This window comes from Papaver somniferum, chromosome 8 (genome assembly GCF_003573695.1).
Source record: "Papaver somniferum cultivar HN1 chromosome 8, ASM357369v1, whole genome shotgun sequence".
Lineage (NCBI taxonomy): Eukaryota > Viridiplantae > Streptophyta > Magnoliopsida > Ranunculales > Papaveraceae > Papaver > Papaver somniferum.
In genome coordinates, this window is record NC_039365.1 from 2,781,957 (window position 1) to 2,797,271 (window position 15,315).

Here is a 15,315-nt window from a genome sequence, read left to right on the forward strand (position 1 = left end):
CCCAGATTCGTCATACCCACCTGGTTTTGGTCCTCACCCAAACTACTCCAACACTACATCGATTCAAAACAACCTTTCTTCTTCCTCGTCTAGAAAGTGGTCCATAAAGAAAAATCAGAAATGCTCCCCAATCTCTCCCAGCCCTGATAGCACTGTTAATCTTGATTCAAATAGCCAAAAACACAAGGAAGACCATCATCCTTACCCTAAGCACAAAAAATACAAACAAATCTTGAATCAAATTCAAAACCCTAATTACTTGAATCCTCCCACTTTCAATCTCCCTGATTTTGATCCTCAAACCTTTCACTCTGGATCTATTAGAAACCCTTCATCGATTGGCACTAGCAAAAAATCCATTAAGTCTCGAAAGGCTCCCAAGGATGCAGTAGGAAAGAGAACCACTCCGAAGACCCTTCATAAAGTGGCTGAAAGAGGTGGCTCATTTTCTGATAAACATATGGGAAACTTAGCTAGTCAGGTGTGTCATTTTACAAACTTTACTTTTAGTAGTATTTTGACGTCCTCAATCATGAAAATTTTCCATGAAAAACCTATGAATTTCTTCATCCTCCCCAATAATTTCATGAATTTGGTTTATCCAAATGTTTCTTATTTTTGGCAATTTGTTAAGATAATATCATGGAACTTCCAAGGTCTAGGACCATTACATACTAGACAACAAATTAGAAAATTTATATCATCACATGAGCCCAACATTGTTTTTCTATCTGAAACTAAACATTTGCATGAATTTGTCGAAAACACTTTACACAACTCCATGTACTATAATCATGTTCGTCAGGATCCTATAGGTAGAGATGGAGGTTTACTAGTGGAAAAAGGATTTTTAACGACTTCCTAGGTTTTAAAGAAACGACTTCCATGGACTGGTAGTACTTATATGAGCTGTGAGAAAAAGTAGCTTTTCTGATAAAAATTAAACAAGTTTCAGCCACAGTGGTTATATTGGGTGGTATTTTTATAATAAAACATGGCTCTCTTATCGAGTATAAGAACAACTGTAGAAGCAACTACTTTCTATAGCCCCAGTTCCAGACGACAATACCCATACATACCTTTTCATTCCCCCGTTTCTTAACTCATTCACAGCACACGAGATCCCCTTCTTCTTCATCCACATATCATGTCCCCAAATCATAAACTCTTCACTTTCATCACCACCGACAACTCAATCTTAACAAGTTTTATTATTATTTTGTTCCATTAATCAAATTCAACACAAACTCCAAGAACCCTAGATTCAAAATCCAGTTCGTTTCTCAATAATTAGAAATCAAAGTTAGAAATTGAAGATGAATCTCACTCTCATATCAAAGATCGAAACTTACTGTCCCAAATTTTGCTTACATATGTTTTCAGTTTTATGAGGATATGATGGTCAGGTATCTAAATACATTTACGTGATGATGTGCAGGAGAACAAGAAGTTGAAGAGGAAGAACAAATGGCTGCAGCTTACAACGTAGCTGGTAAAGGTCTTGCACTAATTCGTTTTATTTATTTTGCTGGATTCAAATATCATACCATGTCTTCCTTAAGTCATTTAACTGTGTTTTTTTTTTTTTTTTGTGAAGATGGTGAATCCTTGAGCTTAGTGCTACTAGTCACTACGAGGTTCAATTAGTCTCCCGTAAAATTTGGAAAATCTAGCAGTTGAATTTGTTGTGTGTAAGTGAATTAGTGATTTTTAGGTTTGTAAGTTATTAAAGAGAGAATGGTTTTTTGAAGATGAGGGCAATGATAGGCCTTTACAGGCGCAGAACAAGGAACTTCGTTTGGAACTTGCCAAGCAAAAGAAGAAATTGGACCGCCTGATCGAAAAGGTAATGGTGCATTACTGTAAATAACTGCAACGAGTAACTTTAAGAGTAGTGTGAGTTTGTTTGAGAATCTGAAACCTACCAATAATGATAATATTTGATGCTTTTGCTGTAATTGTGAAATTAGAGCAAAGTAGTGAAAATAAGATAAGAGTGAGTAGGTTTTATATGTAAAAAATATTGAAGGGAATGTTTCATGTGGCAACAACCAAAAATTAGAACTGAGTATGTTAGGACTTGTAATATATGAGTGCTTGAGTACAAAATCACCCTAAAATGAAATGGAAATGATTTGGCATTCATTGACTAACAAGTACAAGGGAGTTGATATTGGATAGGGTTCGTAGACACATTGAATTCAGTAGATTATGGTGATTAGATATTATTTCTGGACAGAGTGTTCCTTAAAGCTGCAGTATATTATTAATCCTTGCCACTGCGAGTATAATTTTTATGAACCTTAATGCGGTATTTGCACCCTAGAGTTTGTATCTGTAGTTGGTATGCTATAAGTTAATATTATAGTCTACAATCTGTATTATTGTCGATGTATGTGGGATTCTGTCTGATGCACTACGTATCCACTATGGTATTTCCATCAGCTTATCTCTTGGAGCATTGTCGATTTGGTTATCCTGTTGGTTTGAGAATTATGTGAGTAAAAACTAAGGAGTATCTAATGTTCATCTTTGGGCCTCAGATAAATGGTCGTCCCATTAAATATTAGGGGGCGAATGTAGCCAAGTGGATCAAGGCAGTGGATTGTGAATCCACCACGCGCAGGTTCAATTCCCGTATCTAGAAATTGATGTAGATTTTGTTGGCAACCAACTGACCTAGTAGGACATTGTAAGATTCATATAACATCAGTGTTTGCTATAGTAGTTGAAATTTCAATAACTTTATTTTCATTTTCGATTTTAGATACTGGATTTAGATGTACATACATTGAATATCTTTGTTTCCTGACATTGATTGTTTGCTCACTTGTGCATCTAGGAATCTGTTTGCCTGCGGAGGGTCATTACTTCCTGCAGTACTGGTTCTCACGTGTCTGTTTCAGCCTATTGATGTTTGATTTCCGTGTTTTAATTTTTTTATTCAGTATCCAGAATTTGCAGAATTTTTGGAAGCTCATGCTGATGAACTTGAGCAAGATAGTATATAGTGTAAGTTTTTTGAGCTTCATACCTTCTTTGTATTGTGCTAATCTTAGAGTTATTTGGAATGAGAATTCTACCAAAACTTTTTTTTATAATAAATTGCTGGGGTTATATGTAATCTGTTACTTGTTTTGCTTCACCAGCGAGAGTTATGAAATCTGTATTTTCCTCATTAGAGTTTTTTTCCCAATATTTTTGGGTTTGATTGTTGCAGGATTCTGATGAAGAAGCCGAAACTAGTGACCAGGATATGGTGGAAGCTGATTCCAGCATTGGCAAGCCTTTGAATACTGCAATAATTGATTCCTGGTGTCGACTGATTGTAGAGGTAAGGATCTTGTCTGTTCTTCCTAATCTGTTGAATGCATACCGAGCTGCCTGTCAATATGGATCTGGTGATGCCATCGATGCGATCTCATAGAGAATTCAAAGTAGCAAGATATTTGTTAAGATAGTGAACTTTTCCCTTCGTGAAGCCGATAACATATTTCGAACACATTTAGAAATCCCGGGTTTGACTGCGAGAAGCATACTGTTCTGAGGTTGAAGAAAACTCAAAAATGGAAAGACTCAGAGCCTCTGATTCAGTCTTATCTGAGTAGTACAATTATCTTTCTCGACCACGTTACTGACTCTAAGATACTTGCATTCGCTCTAACCCGTCTAAGATCTTCGACCATATTCTTTGCTGCATTTCCGTCACTAATGAAGAAACTCATCAAGGTACTACTATGGTTCTGTTTTCTTGGTTATTTAATTGTTAAAACTTACTATGGTTCTGTTCTCTAATCACCGATGGATGAGAATCTACCAAACTAGTTGTGGATTGTAATGCTAAGAGGGACCTCTTGAAAACTTAGGAAGACAATGATCCATGGTGGTTAGCTGCAAAGTGGAACTTATCCAATTTCTCAAGTCTCTTGGGTACCTATCTTTGGTTTTAATTCTCTCATATTACTTGGTATAGATGGTACAGTCTTGCGGGTTAAATATATTAAACTGTGTATGAGATTGTTGAAGTTTTTGGTTGTTAGGTTTGTGAATGAGACTCACGTTTAACATTGTTCTTAGTATTGAAATTTTCACATTTTAAACTTGGGTGATTTTAATGATTGAATTTGTAAATTGAATCCATCTTTCAATATGAATCTTTACTTGGTTTCCTTTTTAATTTTAGTTTTGCTGTCACTTATGATTCCAGCTTAGATTCACTTGAATCAGCTTAGAATCAGCAGAATCAAATCCTTTTTTTTATTATATATAATAGAAATAAACAACTGTGGTCATCAGTTTTACAGTATATAACTGCCGGCAAAAGTGGTTGTTTTAAAGAATTGCACGTTTGTGAGACACAGTCGTTTCGGAAAAAACCACTTCAATATTAGAGCTGATGAACACAGTCGTTTTTAGTGATATTACCTCATGTCTGGACAGTTGTTTAACTTCCATATTCCACTAGTGATTTAGCTGTAGCTTGGGATAAAACTGTTAAACTAACTGCGCTTCATAAAGATGATAATAAGATAAATTTTAGTGTGTGGGATGAAAAATCTAAGTCTGAGTGGATATTAACCTGTATGTATGGTAGCCCTTATAAAGATAATAGAAAGGATGAATCATGGAAGTTAGTTAAAAAAATGGGTGTTACTATGACCAAACCTTGGCTTGTCCTAGGAGATTTCAACATAATCCTGCATGAACATGAAAAAAGACGAGGTAACCCTGCTAATAGTTCTGATATCAGAAAGTACTCTTCTCTGCTTAACAATGCTGGTCTTCTAGATATAGGGTATCTTGGTTTTCCTTTCACCTGGTCTAACCACCAGGATGGTAATTGCCATATTGAGGAGAGATTAGATAGAGGTATGTCTAACTCCTTTTCGTTTGCTCTATTCCCCAATGCTAGTCTTAGACATTTAAACCATTTAGGATCTGATCACTCCTCCATTCTTCTAAATACCATTATTCCCAGCCATGATGGCTTTAAGCCATTTAAATTTTTTGGTCTCTTCCAGGGGGAACAAAAATGTAGAGACATTATCAAGTTCTCCTGGGAAACCAACTTTCAGGGTTCTAAGGCTTTTGTTCTGGTTAATAGATTAGATGTTGTGAACAAAGTAGTCAGTAAGTGGAATAGGAATGATTTTGGTAAAATCAAGCATAATTTTAATAGGATGAACAATCAGTTAGACCAAATAATGACTAATCCTAATGTTAGACCAAATGACCAATTCCTTTTAGAAACTAAGGCTGAAATCCAAAAACTCCATTGTTATGAAGAAGAACTATGGAAAATTAAAGGTATAGAAAATATTACTCTCTTAGGAGATATAAATACTCTCACTACTTTCACCAAAATGCCATAATAAGACAAAAGAGAAACAACATTGATGGTTTATATGATAGAAATAATACTTGGGTTGAAGGTAGGGATAATATTTCTTTTTGTCTTAATCATCACTTTGAAACTCTCCTCACTACTTCTAGTCCTATAATAAATGATGACATTGTTAATCTAATCCCTACTTTGATTTCCCCTTTGGATAATGAACATCTTATGAGGTCTCTTTGGCCACGGCACATACTTAGCTATGCCAATTCTTTGGTCACGGCACCAAACCCTAATTATCCACGCCAAGAGCATGCGCAAGCCATGCCAGCACCGTGGCCACGCCACCGGCCACCAACGGAAGGTAACCACGATCAACGGCTAACCTTCCTCTTAAGATGCGAAATCTCGGCCGTCGAAAGTCACCACCGAACCGGCAAGCCTCGCAATGTTAACTTGCCAAACAATAGCAACATGCTACACGTTTTCCACGAAAACACTCGAGACATCAAACACATGTCACAAAATGGGGGATGCTCATCAGGGTATTGATCTGGCGGTTTACAGCGTGCGGCGTACACTATGCCCATTACAAGAAAGTGTCATAAGAGTGAGGCGGTTAGTAAATTAAAGAAGTAATGGTGAAACGTTTCCTTCATTATGGAAACATCAATTCCAGGCGTTACCCGTTACCGCTTTCTTCCATTTACTCAACCATTTCAACCTATTACGAGACCAGGGTACGTTTTTGTTGCGACTTGTATAAATAGGTCTCATCTATTTACACCAAAGGACAGGTTTGGGTTAGGAGATACAACACTCAGAATCACTTGTTAGCTTTCCCATCTGTTAGCTTTCCACTTTTTGATACAAGTCGTCAATCAACTACTCTTCCCGAATCAACTATTCTGGTCTCAACACTCTCTTCGCTTCCCTCCCTAGACCAACCCTTCTCCTTCACTTTGTGACCGAAGCAAGTTTGGAACGACCATTTCTTGGTTTAGGACGGATTTTTACAGATTGATCTCTCGAATCAAAGTACTCCTTTGCAGTACATTGTTTAGGATTTAGACCCGTTTCTCACCCACACACTTGAATTACCAAAATCAGCAGAAACTGTTTTCACCCTCAAAGAACAACATATATTGTTCCAAAGATGAATCCGTCAATAATCTAAGTACACACTCTATTAATGATAACTAACTTTAGTTAAATGTAAAGAAGATGTGTTATTAGATGTTGCAGTAGAATATAAATGAAATTTCTTACAAATAGCGAACGACAAAAGAAATCCTTCATAGTAACCCTCATTTGATACCATGTTCACCTACATGACAATAGGAGTACATAAGTCTCTTATGTTTCCACTATCAAATCAATCAAGGCTAACATCAACTAAACATGACAAAGGTCATATCAAATAGTCTGTACGAACCATATTACCGAGGGAGATGAGTTGAATGAGGTTTCTAGTCAAAAAACTTCTTGCATACATCCGAAATTATCTTGTTTCTTTACGTATAAAGATCTCCTTTTGCCCAGTCATGTTATTATACAACTGAAACTCTCATATCGCCGTTGATAACAATCGCTCCAGGTTTCTGCAAAGTACAATTCAAAAATTACACGGTTATGATAATGATAAAATTAATCCAAAATTCAGAAATCTATGGGAAGTTTCTTGAATGGATTCTTATGAAAACGAATTTTACGAAAATGAGTTATTAAATTTCCGTAGATTATTTCGTGCAACCAACTACAATTGAATAGGAAACATTTTCATCACTTTTGCTATCAATAAAAAAAATAGATCAAATGAAAAGTAATTATCACCTATAGAAGTTTTGTATCATCTCCTTCAAATCTGATCTATACATAAATTTTATTATCGATCTGGTGCCAACTTGAAGTAATTAGTTTTTTGAAACCGTTAAAAATTTTTTGAAATCGATTTCAAAATCAACAAATCAAATAGTGGCGATAATATCAAATAATAAGAACAGATTCAACTTATCTTGCAAATCGCCTTCAATCATGAAATCTGCATCTAAATCTTATTGATTTTTCCTCCAAATTTTGAGTTAATCCTTAAGAAGATGAATTGTTGATGACGATTTCAATTTTTGAAGCTGAATGGAGTGTTTGTTTGATTATCATATTTAGGCGTGGAGATTGAACTTCCATTAACACGACGAGATTAGATTTCTCGATTTTCTCTACGCTCCCTGATTCCATGAAATGAAAAAGAAGAATGGAAATTGAATGACCAACAAATCATATCCCGCATGATGGGTATTTTTGTCATACAAAAGAAGCGCTTTGGACTAAATTGTTATTAAAAGGATCAACTCGTTCAGGATTTGATGAATTTGAACCTTCTAGTATTAGGCTTAAGATGACAGGACTAGAGTGTCTAAAGCCCACTAAACATGAGAACCTTAGGCTTAAGCCCGATAATAGAATGACCAAGCCATGGCTCATGGCTCTCTCTATTGATCAGGGTATCCAGTGGAGCAGGGTGGTCGTTATCCTCCAACATTCCACTACCTCATGGCTCATCATGGTACTACTCTAGAGTTTACTCCTGCCGCCTCTCTGAAGAAGGACCAACTCCTACCAAGTCGTGTATCCACAAAAATTGGTCTTCGTGAATGGAAACACCTGATTTTCTAGGGGATGAAGTGTCTAGATGTTATTGTATGCTTTAATGCAGAAAGATCAATTGTACTTCGGCAAGACTTGCCTCGCCATTTTCGTCAATAAGATCTTTCGTTATTTAACCCCTTATGATAACAGTTAAAAAGAGGTAAAGTGTATTAAATAGTTCATGAGGTTGCTCTGGTATGTCGATGAGGCCAGGAATGGATACTCTATCACATGAACTGAGAGACCTATTGAGGGTGATTCCGGTGACAACAAGGAATCCAGACCCCTCCATTTGCTTCCCAAAACATCATCACTCATGGACAAAGAAATAAGAAACATACATGCGCTAGATTGAATCCAAAAAGTTACATGTTCGTAAAAATAAGGGTAAAGCACGGCAACCAATAGTTTAAAAGTAGTACGAAATTTAAGAAAAATAAGGCGACATTTGAATCCAGCTTAGGAAACATACATGCGCTAGTTCAACAGGCTTTATACTAGTATGAAATTTAACCTCCCAAGTAAATTCATGGCTGATGCAGACACCAATAGTTTAAAAGTAGTCTCAAGTTCGAAATTCATTGGTGGTATCCAACCGCAGCAACTCTACAAGCAACTGTCCTTTTCTGACATGAGATCTGTAATCTTGTCAATTTTCCTTCACCCCTGCCATAAACATATGTTGTTGACAAAGCCAAAGAAACAATTTGATCCTGGAAGCATATCCAGAACTCTGGAAGGAATCAGTAGATTAGCCCAAAAATCCAAGGAATAGACGTAATCTTAGTTGAAGATGTTTTAGGAGAATTTAATCACGCAACTGGATGAAGCTCTTGGAAGCATTAGTAACTCTGTAGTACTTTGCAATCTGTTTTTTCTTAATAAAGTACTCCTATAAGAAGTTTTGACGGTTAACCTTTGCAAAAATCTTGCATTTTTCAAAAACATTTCTATCACATACATCTCCCATGGGTCTCCACAAAATTCCAGGAATTCAAGCACCTTGAGATGCTCCAACCCAGACACAATATTCGAACCCTCTGGCACAATATTTAGCTTCCAGCTATCATCCTTGTTAGATTGATAATCATTTCCCTAAATAATAGTTATTCCAAGGAGACTTATTAGTGATGCAAAGCCTAAAAAACAATATTTATCCCTCTCCTAGCATCCTTCAATATTTTGATTAGCATACAAAGAATATATGTTTCGAAAGAAGGTTACTTACATTATGGAAGACAAGTGATTCCAGCTTAGGCGAGATTTGGAGCAACCTCAATAGTGCTATGTCAATTGAAGAAGGATAACTCCAAATCACTACCAAGTGGCTTAAATTATGAAACATAGGCAGCTTCAGTAAGAGACCTCCATCTGTAAGAGCTAGTGCCTAATCATAAGGCAGAGTAAAGAAAATATCAGTTGTAAGCCATTCTGTTATCCATAGTAGCAAAACAGCAAGAAGTTAATAGTCATAATTTACACCGTGTTAACAGATAATTGGGTAGTAAAAAAAAAAGAAAAACATACCTTGAACAGTCTATCATGAACATAGAGATGCTTCACATTGAAAATCTCTCCAAGAAGTTTAATTAAACTAGAACCTTGTTCTGGAATACTACTTTCAGAAGTTACAGCTGCCGGGTGAATTTGTGCACGAACTAGCACTGGAAAGCTCTGCAGAACATGTTTCTTTACAAGAAAATGGGTATAACTTAAATACTCTAATAAGGGTGCATTAATCTTAATCTCTCCGCAGGGAAGCATCAGAGGTCCATCGATGCATAAACGCTTTAACGTAGGAGAAGAAACACATAAATCATCAATACCGTCCCATGTGCATGAATCTAGGCTTAAGTCTTCAAGAACTGGACAATTAGACAGAAGTCGCTCGATAAAGTACTTATCATTAATTCTGGCACCCATAAGTCTAAGGAGCTTGAGTTTAGGAAAATGCACATATTTAGGAAGATTGAGAACAACACGCACTACCATACTTAACTTAATCAGTGACTCGCTAGTAAAAAGACTTGAGGGAATTAGAAAGGGTGAATAATAATATACATCCGAATTTGGCAACAACAACAGATCTATCTCTTCTACTTTACGTTTTATAACAGCGGATATCCACGAATTAATATTATATTCATCTTCAATGTAAGTAAGGAGAGAAAAGTACTTTATAGTTGACAAATCACGAAGAATGAACATTCTATCCATGAAATTCACAAACTGCTTGATATGTAAATCGCTGTCTTTGGCTGGATCAGAGGATAGCAGATGTTGAATTTTCAGAATAGGAACTGAATTCCATACAAACCTCCAACGTTTAGCTAAAACACTGGTAGCAACGATACGCTTGAAAGGAAGGAAAGATAGGAAATGGCGAAGGAGGGGATCAGATAATTTGCTAATCCTATCCTCCTCCTCCTCTACCCCGACCATCATTTTATCTATTCCCTCTAGTAGTTTCTTTTTCTTAACCATGACTTTGATGATCTTCATGAAAAGCAATACATACAGTCAGTAGATAGAATAGTTCACTTGCATTGCAATCAAAAATTCTGTTTCCCAAGTTATCTAATTGAAAGTTGGATGCAAATTAAAGAAAACTTTACAATAGAAAACTGAAATTCGATTACTGCTAACCATCATTTTTATAATCAACTTGTAACTGGGTTTGTACCATAAGTTGTAATTGACATAGCGTTTAGTTGTAGGTTTTCATTTGACAACAACTCATTAAGTTAGGGTTTTAATTTTTTCAAAAAAAGTTTGACAATAAAAAATACAATATTTGATTGAGCAAATAACAACATACCTTCTTCTCTTAAGCCGGATTAGCAGCAATCATAATGTAGGAGAACTAGATTACAGGGTTTGATTATAGCAGTGGGTTATGACGATGAAGCCGAAGTTCTGATAGTATTTTGGAAAGAGAGGGTTGAAATGCCGAAATGCTTAAACTTACCAAGGGCCGAGTGCCAGAAGGAGTTAGCCCACTTTACCCAGCACACATTCAAATGTTGAAGTGGACTATTATGACTACTTCACAGACGTGCGGCACGGGGGCAGTTTCCAAATGAATTTAAATCAAGTGGTAATTATTGGGCCGACGGACCGGAGGGCCCAAAGGACCCCAAGGTAGGGAGTCCCTTTTATGGCCTAACAAAAATGTTCAATTTGTTAAAAAGATTGAATTTGGTGAGGCTTTTTTTGGTGAAACCTTTTCACATAATGCCTTATGTATCCTAGTTTTCATTATGTATCCTATTCTTTTAGGGATATAATTGGAAAACAAACTTTAATATAACATATCTAAAAACCCGTGCCTTTTAAATTTTTTACAAACTTTAACATAAGATATCTAGAATTTTACAAATTTAGTCTCATTGGAAAGGTTATAAAAAAATATACGCAATGAGCACAAACAACAATATCAAATTTAGAGTTTTTAAGACAAATTCGGAAGTGTTTATCATTTTAGGCACAATTTTAGAAAATTAAATATATATCCATTATGCAAACCACCATAAAGAATACATAATACTTTTATGTAGCCATATTATGATTTATACATCAACTAATTTTCTATTGCAACTAATAAAATGTATGTACATGCTTACTCCCTCCGTTTCAAGAAAAGTGATAATTTTCACTTTAGACACAATTTTCGAAAAATTAATACATAGTCATTATGCAAACCACCACAAAGGATGCATAACACATCATGCAAACATATTTTGATTTATGGATCGACTAATTTTCCGTTTCTGGAAAAGTGATACATTCACATTCCGTTTTAGAAAAAGTGATATTTTCACTCCGTTTGAGCAAAAGTGATACTTTCGTTCTGTTTCTGATACGGGGTGAGAGTATCACTTTTTCTGAAACAAGGTGAAAGTATCATTTTTTCTTAAACGGGGGGAAGTATCATTTTTTCTGAAACTGAGCGAAAGTATCACTTTTTCTGAAATAAGGTGAAAATATTATTTTTTTTGAAACGGGGACGAAAACAGTCGCAGACATACCCCATCTTCAGATTTTTCTTCGATCGGCCCTCCCACCGTGGCAGCGGTTGTACTAGTATAAGAGCAAGTCTTATGGTGGAATCCAACCTATTCCAAGTGTGGAAAAACCATGGAATGTCAAGTCTAGTGGCTTCCAAGTTGGGGTCTTCCACAGAAAAAATCCAAGGAGGGTTCCACGGTTTCGTGGAATCCATTTGAACGCCAATAAAAATAACGCTAAACGCTAATAAAAATAGCACTAAAAAAAGCGCTATTAAGAATAGCGTTTTTTTTTATCCGTAGATTTAGAATGAGTTGTTGAAATCTAACGGCTGAGAAAAAAGCGCTATTCTTAATAGCGTTTTTTTAGTGCTATTAAGAATAGTGTTTTCACTATTCCACCACTACACTTGCACTTCCATCCACAATTCCAAATACTAAGGTGGCGTGGAAGATGGAACTCTTCCACCATAAGACTTGCTCTAATTAACCCTTCTTTTAATGAGCTTCACAAACAACTCCGCCACCACCAACAACTCCGCCACATCCATCATCAGCTCCAACACCACCTCTTAGTCCACCTTCAAACATTCAAGTAGTAACCTAATTTGTAACCTAATTTCATTTGAGAGAGAGCGGAATAATCATCTAGAAATAATTTTTTCTCGAAATCAGTCGAATAATCAACTGATCAGATCCGGAGAAAATCATTATCATGAGTCGTTCATCCTTTTCTTTTCGGTTTTAAGAAAGATTTCCAAGCTCCAGATGAAAATTCAATGGATACTACATTTTAGGATTTGATTATAGAAATTCCGGTAAGGAGAATATGAAATTTTCAATTTTGTTTAATTAAAACCTAGTAACTAATCTGTTAGACGCAATTTTTGTTTACTATATGTGTCTATATCATTTTGTTTAGGCTTTGATTTCTGTCCTAATTTAAGTTCAACAATCTTTATACATCGAGTCTTAACTAATTGTGTGTTTATTAGACAATGAGGCACCCATTTCATGTCATTCTTTCTCTTAATTTGTTTTCTTACTAATTTTAAAGTAAAATCCACACTATATCACCAGTCTTTGTCAACTTCGTTTATGTACAAAAAGAATTCACAAAAACATTTTTGATGCACTAGCAGTTATGATATGTAGCAGTGGAGGTGATGTTGGGGGAGTTTTGGTGGTTTTGAGGCTGGTATTGTAAACTGCGGTGGAACTGGTGATATGAAGATGGCAAGGACTGGTCGTGATATAGTTGTATGCGGTGAGGAGCAGGTACTGGATATGCATGGTGGAGTTGATTAGTATTAGTATGGATTAGGTACTGGAAATGGGGGTGGTGAGTTGTAGTTTAGGGCGAACAATAGAGATGGTGGTGAGTTGTCTTCAAATAGAACAAGGGGTTCTTGTTTCATCTAGGTGGGTAATTCGGCATCTTTAAATTTGTTGCATGCAGCAAAGGGAGTTTAAAGTTGGACCTGAACTATTACTAGCTTGTTAATATTTTGTGTGTTCGTCGTTTTTTTGCTTTGGTCATGCTTATGCCCTCCTCTCTGTGGCTTTAAGTTTAACTTTACAGTACTATCTCTTCATAGTGTATGCTTATGGTCAAGGAAAATGAGATTCAACTTCTCGTTACTTTGGTATTAATTTTTTCGTAATTAATCATTTTTGTTATTGCAGAGTAACACCTTGCCGTAATCTATTAGTAAAACCTTGGAAAAAGACGAGTCAAAAGAGGAAAATGAAATTCAACTTCTCAGTAAGCAGGTGACTGATGTTAGCTCTTCTATCTTCTCTACTGCACAAAACTAATCATCGCCGTTTCTTCGTCTGTATTTTTGTGAGTAACCTTTATTTCTTGATTCAACAATTTTATTTGCTTAAATAGTATAAAACTGAATTGTAGAAATATTAAAGTTTGTATATTAGACGAACCTATGGTGTAATGGTAGCACACTGACTTCATGTCAGAAGATACGTGTTCGATTCACGTTTTGTGGGATCAACTTGGGTTGTTGATACTAGATTTTGGGGTCAACTTGGGTTGTTGATACTAGATTTTGGGGTCAACTTGGGTTGTTGATACCATAAATAATATGATATTATCTGAATTTTTAATTTTGGGGATCAAATTCGGTTGTTGACAACATATTATTTATTTACTTTATTTTCTGATTTTTGTTTTGGGATCAACTCGGTTGTTGGTACTATATTTTTGGGATCAACTTCGATTGTTGACACCATATTTTTTTTCTTCTTATTTCTAATTTTCGGTTGTTGATACCATATTATTATTATTATTATTATTTTTTTTTTATTTTCTCATTTTTGTTTTGGGATCAACTTCGGTTGTTGACCCATATATTAGATATCAACTTCGGTTGTTGACGCCATATTTTTTTTCTTCTTATTTCAGATATTTGTTTTGGGGGTCAACTTTGGTTGTTGACACAACCGAGTGGTGGCACAAGCGGTGGTGGTGACAGCGGCAGCAGTGGTGGCAGCGGAGGCAGTGGCGATGTTCCAGTGGTGGTGTTTCGGTGGTGGAGTGGTGGTGGCAGTTAGTAGGTAGCGTTCGTTGAGCAGTGGTGGTGGAATGGTAGTTTAATTTTTGTGGTGGTGGTGGATATGTGGTGGTGCTAATGGTGGTGGAATGGTGGTAGTGGTCACCGTGAAGTGGTAGGGAAAGAAATTTATTGTATTTTGAAATAAAAATAAATACTATATTAAAGTAATCTTTTTTCAAATAGATAAGGTTTTCAAATGGTATGAGTATATTTATTGTTGTATAAGGGTATATTTATTGGGTGTCAAAACTAGGGGTATATAATTAATTTACCCAATTTGTTATAATAAACAAACTGTTATACGGCCTATGGTCCATGGATGTGCGGTCCATTAGAATACTAGGGTTTTCCCTTCTCTTGTATAAAAAGAATGTTATACTTGTGCAATATGGTTCCCACTCTGGCTAATAGAAAGTTGTTATCTCTCTTTTCTGATTATTACTTCAAGACATTATCATGCACGATGCTATATCGCAGAACGAAATTGGTTGATTTTTTTTTTCTACATGGATGATAAACACAAGTTATTGGGAAAAAAATATGGTGTTTGGATTTACATCGTCGCAGTTATGGAATCATCATCAAGCTAAGTGTTTCTGTTTCTTTGATTGTGGCAGATTTGATTTGATTTAATTTAATTTTTAATTAAATTCTTAAATTTGATTTAAATTAATGGGGACGATGGAAATCACTTGATTTGATTAATTGGGGCAGAAATGTTGGTTTGATTAATAGGGGGAAGAAAATCTGTATG

At 35.8% G+C, this 15,315-nt stretch overlaps 1 protein-coding gene and 1 long non-coding RNA gene across 3 annotated transcripts; one reads left to right on the plus strand and one right to left on the minus strand.

Annotated features, from left to right (window-relative positions):
* Positions 1-8,310: 8,310 nt before the first annotated feature.
* Positions 8,311-10,939, minus strand: LOC113301639 (FBD-associated F-box protein At4g10400-like). Its single transcript, XM_026550426.1, has 4 exons — positions 10,800-10,939; positions 9,509-10,477; positions 9,210-9,368; positions 8,311-9,076 (listed from the first exon to the last, which is right to left on the minus strand). The coding sequence occupies exons 2-4, from the start codon at positions 10,463-10,465 to the stop codon at positions 8,780-8,782; spliced, it is 1,413 nt and encodes a 470-aa protein (XP_026406211.1). The 5' UTR covers positions 10,466-10,477; positions 10,800-10,939; the 3' UTR covers positions 8,311-8,779.
* A 1,570-nt stretch (positions 10,940-12,509) lies between these two features.
* On the plus strand, positions 12,510-14,965 carry LOC113301232. Of its 2 annotated transcripts, none has more exons than XR_003336114.1 (4): positions 12,510-12,806; positions 13,128-13,410; positions 13,675-13,761; positions 14,411-14,965. It is a non-coding gene; the product is annotated as an uncharacterized LOC113301232 (long non-coding RNA). The 2 variants fall into 2 exon arrangements; XR_003336113.1 differs by having other exon boundaries at positions 13,131-13,410.
* Positions 14,966-15,315: the final 350 nt, after the last annotated feature.

What these genes read in the sequence shown, in the direction of transcription:
- LOC113301639 (XM_026550426.1), bottom strand. Translation starts at nt 10,465, where the DNA reads ATGGTTAAGAAAAAGAAACTACTAGAGGGAATAGATAAAATGATGGTC. An exon ending in TTCATGATAGACTGTTCAAG is followed by an intron (nt 9,369 to 9,508) that starts GTATGTTTTTCT and finishes CCTTATGATTAG; the next exon opens with GCACTAGCTCTTACAGATGG. An exon ending in AATCACTTGTCTTCCATAAT is followed by an intron (nt 9,077 to 9,209) that starts GTAAGTAACCTT and finishes ACTATTATTTAG; the next exon opens with GGAAATGATTATCAATCTAA.